Here is a 17,186-nt window from a genome sequence, read left to right on the forward strand (position 1 = left end):
ACGGCATTCCTAATTAAGAAGTCAGCAACAAAGAGGAGGAAAATTGAAATAAGCAAGGGCAAAGGCAGCTATTTCCCTGAAGAACAGAAGTGCATTTTCCATGTGGCAAATCGAAGAGTATTTATATGGCACAGTCACAACTATCAAAGTTTCATATCCACTATCTTCCCGGCTCTCTTTCTCTCTTATCCAAATATTTGTAAAACTCCATGAAGATTTGTTTGTTTGTTTTTAAATCACTAATTGGTTTAGTCCGCTATTTTATTTTTTTATTTAACAATATTTTTTTATTGTATTATGTCAGTCCCCATACAGTACATCCCTAGTTTTTTATGTAAAGTTCCATGAAGACTTGTTAACATTAGCGCGTTCAGAGGGATGACAAGGTGCCACACCCCTGGCATGATAAAGTGTCATTTTCATTTACAATTCCTATTAACTAAAAAAAAAACAAGCAGGTAAAACCCCAAAGGGTCAAAGAAACTAAAAGCAAAGAATAAGAGAAGAAAACGGTCACCAAATTCTTGTATGTAATACTTTAAAACAAACGAACAAACAAAACAGGGTCAGGGCAAATAGAATCAAAAGATTCTCACACTTTCCGGTAGAAATTAAAAATAAATATACACAAGTTCCCCGAAAAGAGACGGGGCTCTCTTTCTGCCAAGAAACAAAACAAAGACTTGGCAGCTATAGAGACAGAATCGCGTCTTCAATTTAAAGGACCGAGCTCCCCTTCGCATGCCCTAAATGTTGCTACGACAAAGCACAGGGGCACGAGTATTCTATAGTTATTCCAACCACGACACACTCCCACTGACCGCTTGGATTTCAGAAAGAGATTTCTCATCTCCAGAGAGCCATACTTAATTCTCTGCATTCTTCAATGTGTCTTTTACAGTTCTACTGAGCAAAGTCTGACGTGCCGCCTTCATGAACACAGAAAAGGCACAGTAACATGTTTCTCTAGTGCTGTGCACTTTTCAAAGCACTTTCACAGGCACTGTAATATCATCAAATTGTGCTAACAGGTTCCTCCAGGACATCATACAAGAAACTGCTGGAGAATAGGATATTTTTAAGACCCTTAAAAATAATGCAATGTAACACTGTATGAAAAAAATATATATATATAAATAGGCCAAAAAAAAAAACCCAAAACACTCCAGCACCATTCTCAGGGCCTTATCATGAGACTGTTGAGCATGTATCTGTACTTTAACATTTATAATTCTTACCAGTAATATTTTATGTGAAGCAAGGAGGATGGACATGGCAAAATTATACACAGAACTCGTCTGTTAGTGTGATCTTTATTAGTTGAAAATTCTTTAAGTAGAATCAAATTCTAAAAGAAAAAAGCCTAAATGTATGTCTTCTATGTAGGGAGGGTCTAAACTAGATTCTAAAGCCTACTGTTAAAATCGCTATCTGGTAAATGCTCTAAAATCCCTTGCCTGATCTTCCGCAGCTCCTGAACCTAAATTTGGAATGCGGCTATAGGATAATGGGGGAGGGGGGCGGGAGGCAACAGATTAGCGTCACTGCAAATCCGTGGTTACCAACCTCAATAGTAGTCTGACAATGTTGCTGTATTTTCTTCGGCTCTGCCCCGCTCTCCAAGAACAAACATTTCCTATCTTCTACATGCCCTGAAACCGCATAGCCTCCCTCCAACTCCACAACTCATTCTCAGCAGAAAGCCTCCTTTCATACTCTTCAGGAAAATGGAAACCAATGGGCAGAAAGTTCAACTTCTCCTACCATGCCTGCAAACCTACCTACCTGCCTGCCTCTCAATGTCCTATTTTATTGGAAGAGATGTTTCTCCTCCCACCAAACCTAATCCTCCACGTGTGCTGAGAGCTCCATTTCTTTCCAGAGACATCATTTTATTGGTCATTTCCACTCTCCTGTATCTATTTCAAGTTCTGCTTCTTTACTGGGTCTTTTCTATCAGCAGCCAAACCTGCTCTACTTCAATAGTTCTTTGACCTTTAAATCTCAAAGCCAAGAAAATGTTCTTAACTGTGCGGAGGAGGTTACCAATATGGGCTGCCGATTTTTTATTTTCTGAGCACAGACAATAAAAACAACCCAACCATCTACTGATATCATTTACTAAATAAAAGGGCATTTTAACATCAAAAGAAAATTAGGAGAGACATAATGTAAATGGACACCCCTCATCTTACTTAATGCTTATCTGCTATGGTACAGTTGACTGTTCTAAATTTCTCACAATACTCTTTCTTTGACTTCTACTATGTTGTGCTGGATTTTCTCCTAATGGGACATTTTTCCGTAGTGGGAGACCTGTGTACTGTTCTACTTTTAAAATGGGAGTTCTTTAAGGTTCCTTCTCATTCTGCACTTTCTCACACAGCTTGGCAGTTTCAACTCTACTCTCACCATGCTAACAACTCACAGAATTATATCTCCAACTCAGACCACTCTCCTAAGTTTTAGGCCTATATCTGATACTCAACATCACTACTCGGGTACCTCACAAATATAAATATGTCAAATGGAAGTTGCTTTTCTCACACTACCAACTGCGTACCTATGATCCATTCCCTACCCCATCCATACTAAGAGAATCTCTACTAGTTAGAGATAGCAATGTGCCAACCAAAAATTCTTCCCTAGATTCCCTTGTAGCTAGTCTGGTCAGTAAGTGTCAGATGGGCTCCTGGGAACTTATCTGATTTAGGTATCCCTCTTTCTTTTCTTCTTCCACTTTGACCATTCAAGTGAGGCTAAAGGTGAAACAGTTATCTTGCAACTATAAGGTGACAGGCAGGAAGTCTAAGCCAACACACTAACGTTGGTTGGAGTATATCTTACAGATGGCACACATTCTGGATTTTCTATCCCCAGACTTCTTGTTATATTAGAAAAATAACCCCATTCATCTAAACCCCTACTAATCATACTCTTAGTATGTGGTCAAACAGATCCTTAATTGTTACAGTAACCAAAATTCATTTCTCCCTGTACTCCCAAGATTTGCTTCTCCAGTGTTTGCCATCTTAGAAACACAGCACCATCTGCCCTATCACTTATACTAAAACCTGGCTGTCTACTTGACATCACATTCTTTTCATCCACCAAATACTATCACCAAGTGCTGCCAAGCTTCATCTCTCAAACACATCTCGTATCTGTCTACCTTTCTCACATCTATTTCCCCATTTTTAGCCACTACCACATCTCATCTCAGGCCCAGAACTTCAACTTTTGTCTGCCTCTAATCCATTCTCTACAAAGTGGGGTTTTAAAGCCAAATCATGTCATTCCCCTTCTTATAAGCCCTGAAGTTTCCCACTGCACTTTCAATAGTCCAAAACTCTTAATGTGGCATGTAAGATCCTACATAAGTATTTCCCAAACTGTTCAGAGAACTATCTGCAGCAGAAACACCTGGGGTACTTATTAAAAATATAGATGTTTAAAACAATCTCGGAGGTTGTGCCCTAGGATTCTGCATCTTAAAATTAGGACACACTAACAGTTCAAATGCACATTAAGATACAAGGCCTACCCTACATCACGTGGGCTTCGGAGACTCATCCAAGGCCAATCTCCAATCACCTTGCCTCACCCTTCTCCCATAACTTTTGCTTTCTTTCACCTTCACAAATGTGCTCCTTCTGTCCCTGGGCCTTCAAGGCAGACTATCCTATTAATCCTCACCCTTCCTCTAACTCATTCAAAACTTAACTATCACCTTCCAGGGAAAACCAACCATATCTATTTCATCCACACAAAATATTTTTTGCTATTACCTCTGTTGGCACTCCATACATTTCTATCATTTATTATATTATTATACATATAAAAATATTTTATTTCTTAAAGAAATAAAATGTTATAGATATGGCTCAGTATTCCCCCTGCACTCATTCCCCTCCTTCCCAGAGGTAAGTCTGAGTGCAGACTGGTGTGCATGTTCTTGTACTTTAACTACATTGCACAGTTATCTCAGAGTCTGTTGTATAGGTGTATAAACAGTGTCATTTGGTATATACCATCTCACCTCCTTAATAAGTTAAATGTACTACACATCTACATGTATCAATATGAACAAATCACTTATCACCATTTAAACTATTTTATTAACTATTCAATATCTGCATCCCCTTCTATTTTTTTTAAAGATTTCATTTATTTTTATTTATTTGACAGAGAGAGAGAGAGAGAGAGACAGCCAGCGAGAGAGGAACACAAGCAGGGGGAGTGGGAGAGGAAGAAGCAGGCCCCAGGGCTCGATCCCAGGACCCTGGGATCATGACCTGAGCCAAAGGCAGACACTTAAGGACTGAGCCACCCAGGCGCCCCCTGCATCCCCTTCTAGATTGCAAACAAGCAAGGGCTTGATCATAGTCATTAACTATCACATATCCTAAGTATTCTGCAGTATCTAGCATGTATCAGGCAAGAGACAAAAAAATATTGGTTGAATGAAGAAGCAATTAGTGAATGAAAAATAGGATAATGCTAAAGCTAATTTATATAAAATCTGAACTACTCCATCAAATAAAATTCGCTAAATATCTTAAACTAATTGTGTACTGCTTAAACAAAAACTAGTGAAATACTGAGAGAGAACTGGTTCTTCGTAGGAAAAAAATAATTTGAAAAGTTATCCATCTGTATTTATATAGCTGGATCGAATCTTAGACATTGGTAGGGGATCTATATGTAATGCCAGAAATGAAGAGGAAAAAACTCACGCAAAAGGAAAACAAAATTCCTGGTATACAGAATAGATGAAAAGTTGTTTGATAACTAAGTACACAGGACTAATAATACTGAATTGGAGACCTAGAAACCAAGAAATCAGAAGAGTCCTGGCCACTTTCTTAGACGCACTTTAGTGGAAAAGCAACTTCATAAAAAGAGTGAACTATTTGACCACTCCTATCCTACTACATTATTATAAAAGCAATACTGGAAGAACAATTTAATTGGAAAATGGGTACATATACTACCAGCTTCCCTAAGGGTATTGGGATAGGTAGAAGTTATTTTTTAGATGTAATTTAATAGCAGAATTGTGTTTCTTCATAGTTCAGTACACGTGGCATGTTTTTGTGATTTTATATCTAACATTATCATTAAAACACATATACAAGAACTATAAATGGCTGTAGATGAGAATACAAAATTTGGTTTTTTTAAACCACTGAATCATTCTAGTTTCTATCCAAAAAAAAATTTTATTCTAAAAATAAGTGCAGATGTGAACAAAGATGAATTCATATTTGGATACTGAGGCTCCAGATCATAGAACTCTTACACAGAAGATAAATGAAAACCCCTACAATTGAGCTCTATGAAAAGCTGTATGGAGTCAGGGTTTATATAGGTTTTAATAAATTGAGGTTAGCTGACAGACATTTAGAGGAGACACACAAAGACTTAAAATGATTTAAAAATGAATCTTCTAAGTCTTAAAGAGTTATAATAAACCTCAGCTTTTAGTGCTAATTCACTAATTTATATTTAATGCTGTAGGAATATACAATAAGGAAACTTTTTAAGTAATGAAAAACACTTGTAAGAAAGCTAAGCTATAAAATTATTTCACTGTAATGGTTGGGGCTGACTTGTTATCTACTATGGTCAAGTTATATTGGAGTTAATTTTCCCACTTAAACATTTTAGAACATAAATGTGCTGTCTGCTGAAAGCCCCCCCAATAATTTCCCATACTTAACTTTTAGTAAAAGTATCTCTGGAGATAGGAACTTCTTTTTTCTATGAGTGAAATAAATACATGCATATTTGAAAATCAATTATAGGATATTGGTGATGTGATGGAGACACCGCCTGCATTATATGTTATAGTGAAAATTGAAATTATCACAGGATAACCTTGTTTGATATGAAATTTCCCTTTTTGTTCTATCACGGCACTCTGAAATTGTTACTGTCCTTAAACTTTCATGGAATATCCCAATTTTATTAACATGGAGACATAAGTTACTCCACTTACATTCTGCAATGGGAAATAATATAGTCTATGGTCAAAAACCCCAAAATGGGCTCTGGAGTCAAAACTGCCTTCATGCAAATCCTGGTTCTATAGATCTAAGAGTTCGGTGACTTTAGGGAACTTACAAGATCTATATAAATCTGTAGAGGTAATAATAGTACCTACTTCATAGACTTCAGGAGGATTAAAAAATTCTCAAAACATTGCACTGGTTAACCCATAGTAAGTTATGGTAAATGCTAAAAGTCATGCTATTCAAATTTTGATGTTATCAGGTGTCTGCTGCTGGTGTATTGGGCAGGCACTGTTGCTGGAGTTGACTGAAATTACTGACACTGAAAGCAAAAGAGGAAGTCTACAGAAAACTGCAAGATCCTTAGGTTAGCAAACTGGACTGCTTGAGCAAACTGAGATTACCTAAATTTTGGCCCATACCTTTGAGGGCTGATCACTATATATTCAGTTCTAGTCTGCACACTGCTAAGCTTCTTGTTATAAGGGACTGGGAAAGGAACTCTAGACTTTGAAGGTCTTTGGGTACAGGCAGCAGGCATAAATGAGACATTCTTTTCAAAATCACTGCCAATTTTAGGTACAAATGGTAACTTCAAACCTGTGATTAAGACTGTTTACAGATTAACAATTACCTACATCAGAATGAATGAGAATTGTACATCTTCCTGAAGCCAATTTTACTCCAACTCTGGAGAAAAGGTTAGTCACAGAACTTGTAGTAAATACTATGTTTTAAAAAATATTAAAGCAGGTAAAAAAAGAATAAAATTTGTATGAATGTTTAAGGTTGAAAACAAGACTCAGAAGTTCATGCCTTATATTACATTAGGTTACCTACCCAGATCCTATGCCCAACTTCCCAGCATTCACTGATCCTATTTAAGTCCAAAAAGCACTAGATAAACCGCAACTTTCAATCTACTTAGAACTTTTGCAGAAGATCCTAAATACTTAACTAAAACAAAATTCTAAAATTCACAATAGCACTGAATGGGGATTTTTGCAAAGCAAAAACTACAAAACTCAATATGCAAACACAGCAACACCCCCCTATCCAGAGTCCCCAAATATAAGGTAAATGCACTAATACATGAGACCATGACATGACAAAGCCCAACATGTAAGGGATACCAAATAAACAGCAGTACTGATTCTGTGGCAGACATATATGGTGGATGTAAAATAGAAGTGCACAACAGAGACAAAATAAAAATTAAAGCTTCTCAAGTTTTTATTACTTGGCTAAAAACATAGCAAATTTGTTTTCTTTTTCCTTTGTTTCTCCTTCAGGTGAAAAAAAAATCATAAGTACTCTAAGTTTTGTTGTCATAACATGTTTTAGTTGAAACACTTCATAAACACACAAGTAGAAAGTTAAGCTCTACTTCCCCACCTCCTTAAAACGATTCTCTAAAGCTTCTCTTTCAGGTAAAAAGAAGAGACATTAAGGCAGGAATATTTTATTGGTATGATTTAAAAGGGTTAATAGTATTAGTCACCATAGAATTTTAACAAAGTCACTTGTTTTATAATTTCATCGAGATGTTAATAAAGTTTCATTGTGCAAAAAAAGTAACATTCATTTCAATTCAAAGTAGAAACAATATTATTTAGTTCATTTCTTTATTTATATTGTAAATCTTGTGCAGGGACCTGGACCCACAGATTTTGTATTCAAAGTTGAAGGTAAAATAATAAATTATCAACAATGAACTTTATTATAATGAAAAAAGCATGAATTTTAACACTCATGTTTTTAATTTTTAAAGAAAATAACTCTAGAATGGCAAGTGTCAACAAAGATTTGGAAATGAACATATCAGCAATATGAAGGCTTAAAAATGAAAACCCATTTTATGAGTAACTTTGATGTAATTTTTATGTTACCTCATTTTCAGCCAAAAACGAGTTATGACAGGAAAAAGTTTAAAAGAAAGAATACCTGAAATTCATATATTTTGAATTTTTCGATTAGGGTCTTTAATTGTGAGTGACTGTGAGAAAGAACAAAACAACAAAATGTGGATGGAGTCCAACGAATAATTTATACTGTGGTTTTATACAACATAATTAATCTCATTTAATGGAATTAAGTGAATCCCCTCAAAGGATAATTGTAATTGCCCCTTAGTGATGATCTGTGAAAGGCACATACAAAATAATGAAAATTAGTAATTAGAAAGAAAAGTTTAATAAGAAGCTAAAGATCATGATTTCAATTTTACAATGGAATGGTCCAAATATGAATAACCAGTGTGACTGATGGGAGTACTTCAAGACCATTCTAATTTTAATAAAATGTGAAAACAAGCAGAGTTTATACTGAGTAAGAGCCAGTCTCCTAAAAGTTCAGGTTCTCATCTATATAAACTTGTAGAGAAAAGAGCTACCCATTAGGCAAGTTTAAATTTTGAGAAGAAACCTATACCTTTTTTTAAGACTAACATGATTTTAAGTTGTAACATTTCTAAGTCAACAAAGCCTTTAAAAAAGTAATGCTTTTCAAGAACAGCAATATAAATTTCCTTCATAAATAAAAAATAAAAATCCCAGGACTATTAAATGTAGGTTGGTGCTAAGGACAATATACATGATAGAACAACATACTGACAAATGAGGTGCCTTGTTATGAAGCCACCCAGAAATCCAAACATGTAAAATAAAAACAAAGGAAATAAGCTACATATTTTACATAATAGTATGGGCTGGGAAAAGCTAACTTGCAAAGAAAAAGAATTTTTCTTCTAGAAAACATTTGTTTAGAACTCCAATAATCTTTTGCTTATTTAACCTTTTTACCTGTATATTTAACCTAACCCCAAAGGAACTTGTTTTAAAAAGCAAATGGTGCAACATTTATTTTTAGAGCCACATTTTTGCTACCCTTAAACTTTCTTTCAAAGGTTCCAGAGTATGTTTTATTTTTAGAACTACTGTATAATTGTAGCATTCACTTCTAACTTTACTAGTCTTTATAAACTGTGGCATAAGACTGTTTACTAGAAAAATACAATTAAATAGTTATAATCACTGATGGGACAATCAGTTTGCCAAATAACTAGTCATATTAACTATTGTCAAATATGCTTTTCATTACAAATAACTGATAAACAAAAGGCTGTCATAACAAAACACAAAGCAGACCAACTCCAGCAAAACAGAGAAAAAAATATTGAACATACGTTAACTGAGAAAGGTGCTAAGAAACCTGGAAAAGGGGGTTGGCTAAGTGGGAATTTGTACCAGATAAACTTTAAGATTACCTTCAAGTGCAATTATGGGATTCTTACCTATTTTATTATTTTTTTTAGAGAGAGACCATGTGTGCACACGACTGAGGGAGGGAGAGAGAATCTTAGGCAGGCTCTACACCCAGCGTGGAGCCCAACTCGGGGCCTGATCTCACCACCCCAAGATCATGACCTGAGCTGAAATCAAGAGTCGGACGCTTAACTGACTAAGCTAACACCCTGGTGCCCCTCAATTATGAAATTCTAATAAATTACAAGATTATGGTAAATGAAAGAACATCACAGAGAACTAGAAAGGTTGAACTATGTTTTAAAAGTAAAACAAATTCTTCAGCTGTTTATAGAATATGAACCAAAACTATAACACAGGGCTCCAAGTGGAATTACTGGAATGAGGAGATTTTCATAATGTAAATAAAAATCACCAGTCATGTTAATATGGAAACAAATCTAAAACTATTTCAGGTAAGAACTTTTCCTTTTAAAAGCTAAGCTTTCCAGATAGACAATTTCAATCATCTGAGGTATTAATTAACATTAGAAGTATTTCAGCAAGGTAAATACTTAATGAGAAAAAAAATCATTATTTTTAATAATACTATGTCCAGAAAAATTGTATCCTCAGATATTAAAATTTGGCTTAAAAATATATATACCAAGTTGTTCTTTATCACTGAGATTTAATTAAATATTTCTGAGTTAGTAAATGAGATTTAGAATTGAAAGTCTAATATTGGGCGTTGTGAGATCAATTGCCAATATTTGTCACTTCATTACTCTTTCCTGTGAGCCTCCATACTGAACTGTATGGAGTTCATTGTAGCATTTGGCACCAAGAATCATAATTTCTTTTTTTTCTTTTTTACCCCTTATGTAAGTTCTCAATAAAAAGTAATTTATGCAAAAAAATACCACAAATACCACCCAAAAAAGCAATACATTCAAGTGCTAATTTGTGTCATTCATTTTAGTTAAAGGTTAATGTAATTGATTAGAAAGCCATTATAAAAGTTTAATCAACATAGGCTTTACATATTTTGCGTATCTTAAAAATCTCTATAGCTACAACTTCTAAAAATCACTACAGTGGATCTACAATCTACAAAACAAATAGTAAAGTCAACCTTAAAATTAATGAACTTTCATATTTCGAAATATAATTAAAAGGAACATTTCAAAACTATAATATAATAGAATCACTTCATTAAATACAAAGATTTATGATCAGTCTCCTTAACATCTTCTATTTAAAAAGCAAGCACCTTTTCTATCACTATTTAAGAAATTAAGGGCTCTTTAACATCAAGTTTTGCCAGCTCTGTTTTACGTTGGACAGATTTTTGCTTTAGATGCCTTTACAGTAGTTTTAAAAATGAAAACAGACTAAGTGTAACTCTAAATTTCTTCAAGTCTGTACGGTATTCGCTCTGATAAACTACTTGGGCAGGGGAAGAGAGAAGGATAAAAGGACCTCTCCCAGTCCAACTGAATTCCTTCCATTTCTATGCAATGTAAGAAACAAATGTTTAAACTATGTTTACAATGTGAAATAAAAGTGGTTGAACTTAATATACTTGAATATATTTTCCTGTTTAATTTTGCCTTTGAACTCCATGACAGAGAATGGACTAAGGTAAAGTATCCTGAATAAATCTACGTGAAAATCTGAAGGATGGGCCATGATGCCTCATAACAGCTAGATCTCCAACATCCGGTTTTGGTTTTATTACACAATATAAATATTACATTTAATATAAAATAGTAAAGGAACTGAGCAGAAATCATGTTACTTTTTGAAAAAATTGCATTCTAGCATTTTCAAGATTGTTTAGGAGAAACACCCAAATTTTCATATATGATAGTAAAGCACATTCTTAAAATAAAAATTGTGCACAATTTTTGGAATAAAACTATTCCATAAGCTGTACATTATTTTAAGTTGAATATAATCCTTCCATATAATAAATTTTTGCTTTCCCTTTTATGGAGTTCCCCGATACTGCTACTCTCTTACTTGGACAGCACAAGTAGTGAATGGGCACAAAGAGAGAAAGTACAATCTTTAAATTGAACAAGTAAAATATGTTATATTTTATAAATCCTGGGGACAGCAAAAATGTTAAGAGTTCTTTTACGATAAAACTTGGAATAGGAATAAAGCAAAGAACCATTTACACATAACATACTATGTGGAAAGGATTGCTGCTGATTTTCAGAAGACGGATGGATGGGTGAATGGACAGACGGACAGATAAACAGACAGACACAGATAGATACACTCACAAACACATACATATAGAACATGCATACATTATATATAAGTTATCAAGATATAGACTGACATATCAGTATATATCAGTGTTTCTTTCCACATATATACATGCCCATAAAACTCTACATTGTCAGACCAAGACCACCAAGCTCTTTAAGTCACCTCTCCTTTTCCTTTAAATGGATTAAAAAACAACAAAATTCCAAGTTTATCTTTAAAAGTAAGCAATCATAAACATTACATTGTGAATATATCATGACACTTGAACGCCATATCTACTAGTCCCCAAATTTACTAGATTTTACTTTAACAAAAAATCCCACAGATAAATACAAATTCTTATAAGCAATGGTATTTTCCTTTCAAATAGTTTTAAAATTCTACAATATATTTGGAACATCTTCTCCGGATACAAATGACAGATCTGATCAAACAGAAATATTTAAAGTACGGTTGACCTTGAACAATGTTGGAGTGGGGGTTAGGGATACCGGCCCCTATGTAGTTGAAAATCTGCACATAACTTTTGATTCTCCCAAAACTTAGCAACTAATAGCCTACGCTGACCAGAAGCTTTACCAAGAACATACACTGTTAATTAAAGCATATTTCGTACGTTATAGTAGGCTAGGGAAAAAAATGTTATTAAGAAAATCATAAGGAAGATAAAATACATTACAGTATTGTACTATAAATCAAATTATGTAAGTGGACCCATGCAGTTCAAACCTCTGTTGAGAGTCAGCTGTACTGTACTTGACTAACAATGCATGGAGCCTCATTATTATAATTTGGACTATGTTGTATAAATATACAGAAAGAAGTAAGTTCCTTTTGAAAACTAAATTCCTTAAAAAGTAGTTAAGATGAATTTCTATATTATAGTTATTCCACTCAATTACAAATTGTACTGTGAATGACAATTCTAAAGTAGTATTAGGATACTCTTCATTTGATTTAGCAATATGTTTTTCCTATGCTAGACAACAGATAAAACAACAGCGACACAGTGAGATACTCTTCCTCAGAAAGCAGAAACAGTATATACGGTAGACTTTTTTTTTTTTTTTTTAAGTTGTCAAATAGAAAAACAACAAAAAAAAAAATTGGGAGAAAAGTCTTTATTCAAATACTTCTAGTACAACCAATAGGAAAATGTCCTCTCCCTCAAAAAACCCCACCAACTCTACACTTTGCTTAAAAATAAAAAAATCAAACAAAGCCCTTTTGAGTAGTTCTCATATCTCTTCACAACAGCCTCAGAATTAAAAATATAAAACATTTTAATAGTATCTTCATAAAGGAAATTTTTTAAGTTAAAATTCCAACTACTTGTACTTAAAATGCTAGAGTTGCTTTCTTCATAAAGGAAATTTTTTAAGTTAAAATTCCAACTACTTGTACTTAAAATGCTAGAGTTGCTTTCATCAAAAAAAAAAAAAACAATAAAATCAGCTTAAAATAAATTTATTGTACAATACAAAAAGTAGGCATACTGGAAAATAAAAGGTACATTATTAAATATACAAAGCAAATGAAAGAAAGCTAAATAACACAAATGTTTTAATCCAAACACTAAGATAAAATGCACAACATTTATGCTAAAAATAAAGTATTTCAGGAAGGATATGCATTTCAAAAGAAATGTTAATAATGAAAAAAAAAAGAAAAACAAATGTGCTAACTTCTAAATGCTTGAATATCAAGAATCAGTAATGGCATGAAACATTAAATCCACAATACTGGGTACTTTTCAAGAACTTTATTTGAAAAGGTATTAAAAATACTGAAGGAATTGATTTAAAGAATGTCCTTAAATCTGGCAAAGATTCTTTCTTTTTTTTTTTTTTTTAAAGTAAAGTTTGGGGACCTATTCACAGTATCTTCCCCCTTCTTCCATTTGGATACTGTCCTACAAAAATTTCTGGATGCTCATCCTTAACAAGATTTTTTAAACACAGCATAGATAACAGTACTACACTGGTAAGTGTGCGTTTACTCCTTACCAACATAAGTGCCATAAATTAACAACATAATTTTGAAACCTATAAATATGGACACAATAGGAAACATTAAATTTGCATTTTACAAAGTAAAACCAATCTTCAAATGAAATAGTAAAATGTAACAATAGCATAAGGGGGAAAAAAAAAGCTTTTTTCCCAATCTATCAATTAAGACACTCCCCAAACTGCAAATGGCTTTGGTGGAACTCATAGTACAAATGATACTGTTTAAAGGTGTTGCAGAGGTGAGGCCTTCAAGAAAACCACTCCCCTGTAAATGGCCAAACCAGAAACATCCAGTGAGATATGCACTGGATATTTGTACATTACAGAAATATTCAAGTAACCATAAAATCCTTGATAAAATCCTCTAAAACTTAACATATAATTATTTAAATATTTAAGTTTAATACTTAAGTTAGCCCAAAAAGCTTTTGACCAACACCTTTGGAAGGGAGGACTTCTTTTTCTATTACCACAGTTCCCAAGCTCCAGACATCATATAATCAGGTTTTTTGTATTTATATTTGCACAGTATCTAAATTACTCAGTGAAATCTTTTTTACAACAGTATTATTTACTTTCATGGATGTTATCGACCACATATATACCATGACACTTAAAAAAAAAAAAAAAAAGAAGACTATCAAGTTCTCCTTCTAATCCCCAGGCCCCATCACTGCCTCTCCAAAATCTACAAGTTTAAAAATGAATAAAACAAAAACTAAAACACCTTGCAGGTATGGGAAACTGTGGGAAAACCAAAGAGGTATTTGGAAGAAGGAAGAAGTGTGAATAGGTCCAAGAGAATTTTACAATCACTTTGCCAAGACAGACTTTAAGCATTGTAAATTATTCAAATAGTCCTTCTCTTAAAAACAAGTTCTGATTCTCAATATTGCATTTTTATAACCAAACAAAAAGATTCAGATCTAACATTTTAGTAGCATACTTACTACCATCAGACTGAATTCATTTCCTAAGTACTCTAAAAGAGTTCAAATAAAACAAACTTTATGAGATGTTATTATAATTTATCATAAAAGATTCATTAGCATTTGTGAAATTATTAGGGTAATAAAAATATTAAAAGCTAAAACCAAGAATTCACCATTCATACTTAAATATAACATAGAAAAAGTAACGTGGATAATACGAAAATAAAATTGTTCAGGTAAACATTTCACTTGAAGACACTCACTGTTGCTCCTTCTGAGTAACCATTATAGCTTTTTAACAGTGAAACGTCATTATCTTACTTCTGAAATTCTTTGGCTGGAATGTTTTAGTAACATAAGACACTCCTGTACATGACAATTTTGACAGAACATAGAGGAATTGCAAAATAAAAAAAGCAAAGACATGATTTATATTTTAAAGTGTTTGATAAAATTTAAAATGAAGTTTTAAAAATTTAAAGCCAATCTATCACTAAAAATGGCATAAAATGTAAACTTAAGCTAATTTTATAATCTACTGCTATGTTAAATAATTTGGGATTCATTAATTTTTCCTTTTTAGTTTTGTATTTAGCACAGATATAACTTTCTACTGCCCCTACAGACATCATGTAAGTTTTAAAACTGGGAAAGAAAAAACAAAATGTAATGAAACTTATGAGTTCAATGTGTGGGTTTTAGAACCAAAAAATTAAATATTTGTTACTATTTTAAAATGAGGATTAAGTTAAAATTTTAATTATACCATGAAAAAATTTAAAGGAATTTTTCCTTTTTGCATCTTTTAAAAATAAAGCAAATTTGCTGTACTTATTTATAAATACTTTTTAAAAGACCAACAAATCCACTTTTTAATCTATTATCTTTATACAAAGATTAAAAGGAAAAAAAGCTTTATGGCTCCAGCACCCAAGGTTGAAAACACAAAAAACTCAAATAAATATTTATAGTATGCAAAAAAGCTAAAGATGTTTGAGAGGTTAAATGAAGAACATTCTGAAACTAGAACCCATTTCTTTAGCTTTTCTCTCCCAGACTTTCCATTCTATATACTACAGTTGTAGAGATGTCCTCATTTGACTCAGGTGACACTTTTTTCCATACTGTCTCTTTTAAAGCAAGTTCTTGTTGGAGACTTTCATAGTCCAATGGTCCAAAGGAATGCTAGTTGTTCAAGCAACATACATAATTTATTAGTGCACTTGAGTGAAGAAAGGTCCAAGCTATAAAACGGTATTTTTCAATGAATGTTATTAAAATCTGTTAACATTTTCACCCACCACCATATGATGTTTTGTTCCATGTTACTCATGTTGACTCTCATGGAAGTTTCTATTCTGTTGGCTTCGCATAATTCTCATAAATTATTAGAAGTTACTTTGATCAGAACTAACAATAGGAAAATTTTCTTAGTATGCATAAAAATAATTTCTACTTATAAGAGTTTCATATTAGCTTCAAGTCTAATTAGTTATTTACTATAAACATTTTCCAGATGGGATATAAAGGAATTTAATTAAAACTCAAAACAAGTCCTTGTTCCAGTGAATAACTATGAAGACAAAAAATCTTGTTCCTGAAATTTAAGTCCTGACTCTTAAATATTAACTCTAAAGAAGTATATATGTGCAATAATATGAAGCCAAACACACTGATAAACAAATATTACTTTAAAATAAGAGTGTCAAGAATTCTGTATTAAACACTTTTTATAGAAAAGTATTTCACCTGTAGTGGCCAATAAAACTTACTTATGAGGCTTTGAAAGGTCTTTCACTAATACTCTAATCCCTTTCCCATTTATATATCCATCAACGTCAAAATAAACTTCAAGACTATAACTGACGAATATTTAAAGTAAAAACAAGGCTTTCTTTTATACCATGAAGCACTTTCCAATGTTGTTGTCTTGTAACAGAACCAATTCTTTTTTCTTTTTAGCAGAATCAATTCTTAAAAATATTGCTTAAAATAGCAGGAAAATGGGTGGTGGGGAAACTCTGCTGCTAGGTTAACCAGTTTAAATTTAAATAAAACAGCAGTATCTATATACTACCGTGTCCAGGGTAAAAATGTCAACAACTTGTGTACACTTATTTGTGATTAGCAAATATATGAGGCCACTAACAATTAAACTAAGTTCTATTCAAATAGGTTAATCTTATTTTTCTCTCGCAGAAAAACATTACACAATAATCTAAATAAGAATTTTGCTTACCCTTTGATCACCACCTTCTCTTCGAGGATCAAGTTTTTTTGCAAAATGTCTCAGATTATCATAGTTATGGAAATTACAGAGAGAAACAAGATCCTGCAAATAAACAGAACAGGTATAAGAAACTGGCTATTCATTGGCCATTGTTTTTTCATATTTTAACAAATCACACTAATATTATCCAACTTAACTACTATCTCATAGAAAATACCACTGCATGTTAATAAAGCAGCACAATGCATCAAAAAGAGAACTGAATCAGAATGAGAAGACATGGATAAAAAATCTGAGAACACTGCTTACCAGCATGACCCTAGGGCTCAACTATCAAATTGTTTAACTTTCATTTCCTATAAAATGGCCACTACAGTAATAGGCCATATGAAAGAACTATTCTATCAAATAACCAAAAGCACCACAAATATATAAATCAGTATTCTGGTTATAATCTATAACCTATAAGCAAT

The 17,186-nt window shown here is 33.0% G+C and overlaps 1 protein-coding gene across 5 annotated transcripts in view; it reads right to left on the reverse strand.

The window, feature by feature from the left end:
• GLS (glutaminase) overlaps positions 1-17,186 on the reverse strand; it is an 81,525-nt gene that overhangs the window by 12,720 nt on the left and 51,619 nt on the right. For 3 of the 5 annotated variants that reach the window (XM_040642754.1, XM_040642737.1, XM_040642733.1), the window contains one exon: positions 16,723-16,815. In XM_040642754.1, the coding sequence (XP_040498688.1) occupies positions 16,723-16,815 (93 nt within the window). Of the gene's footprint in view, positions 1-12,990; positions 15,728-16,722; positions 16,816-17,186 lie in introns of those variants that run through there. The other 2 variants (XM_040642744.1, XM_040642749.1) reach the window with 2 other exon arrangements.

The sequence above is a fragment of the Ursus maritimus genome, unplaced genomic scaffold (genome assembly GCF_017311325.1).
Source record: "Ursus maritimus isolate PB19 unplaced genomic scaffold, ASM1731132v1 scaffold_1, whole genome shotgun sequence".
NCBI lineage: Eukaryota > Metazoa > Chordata > Mammalia > Carnivora > Ursidae > Ursus > Ursus maritimus.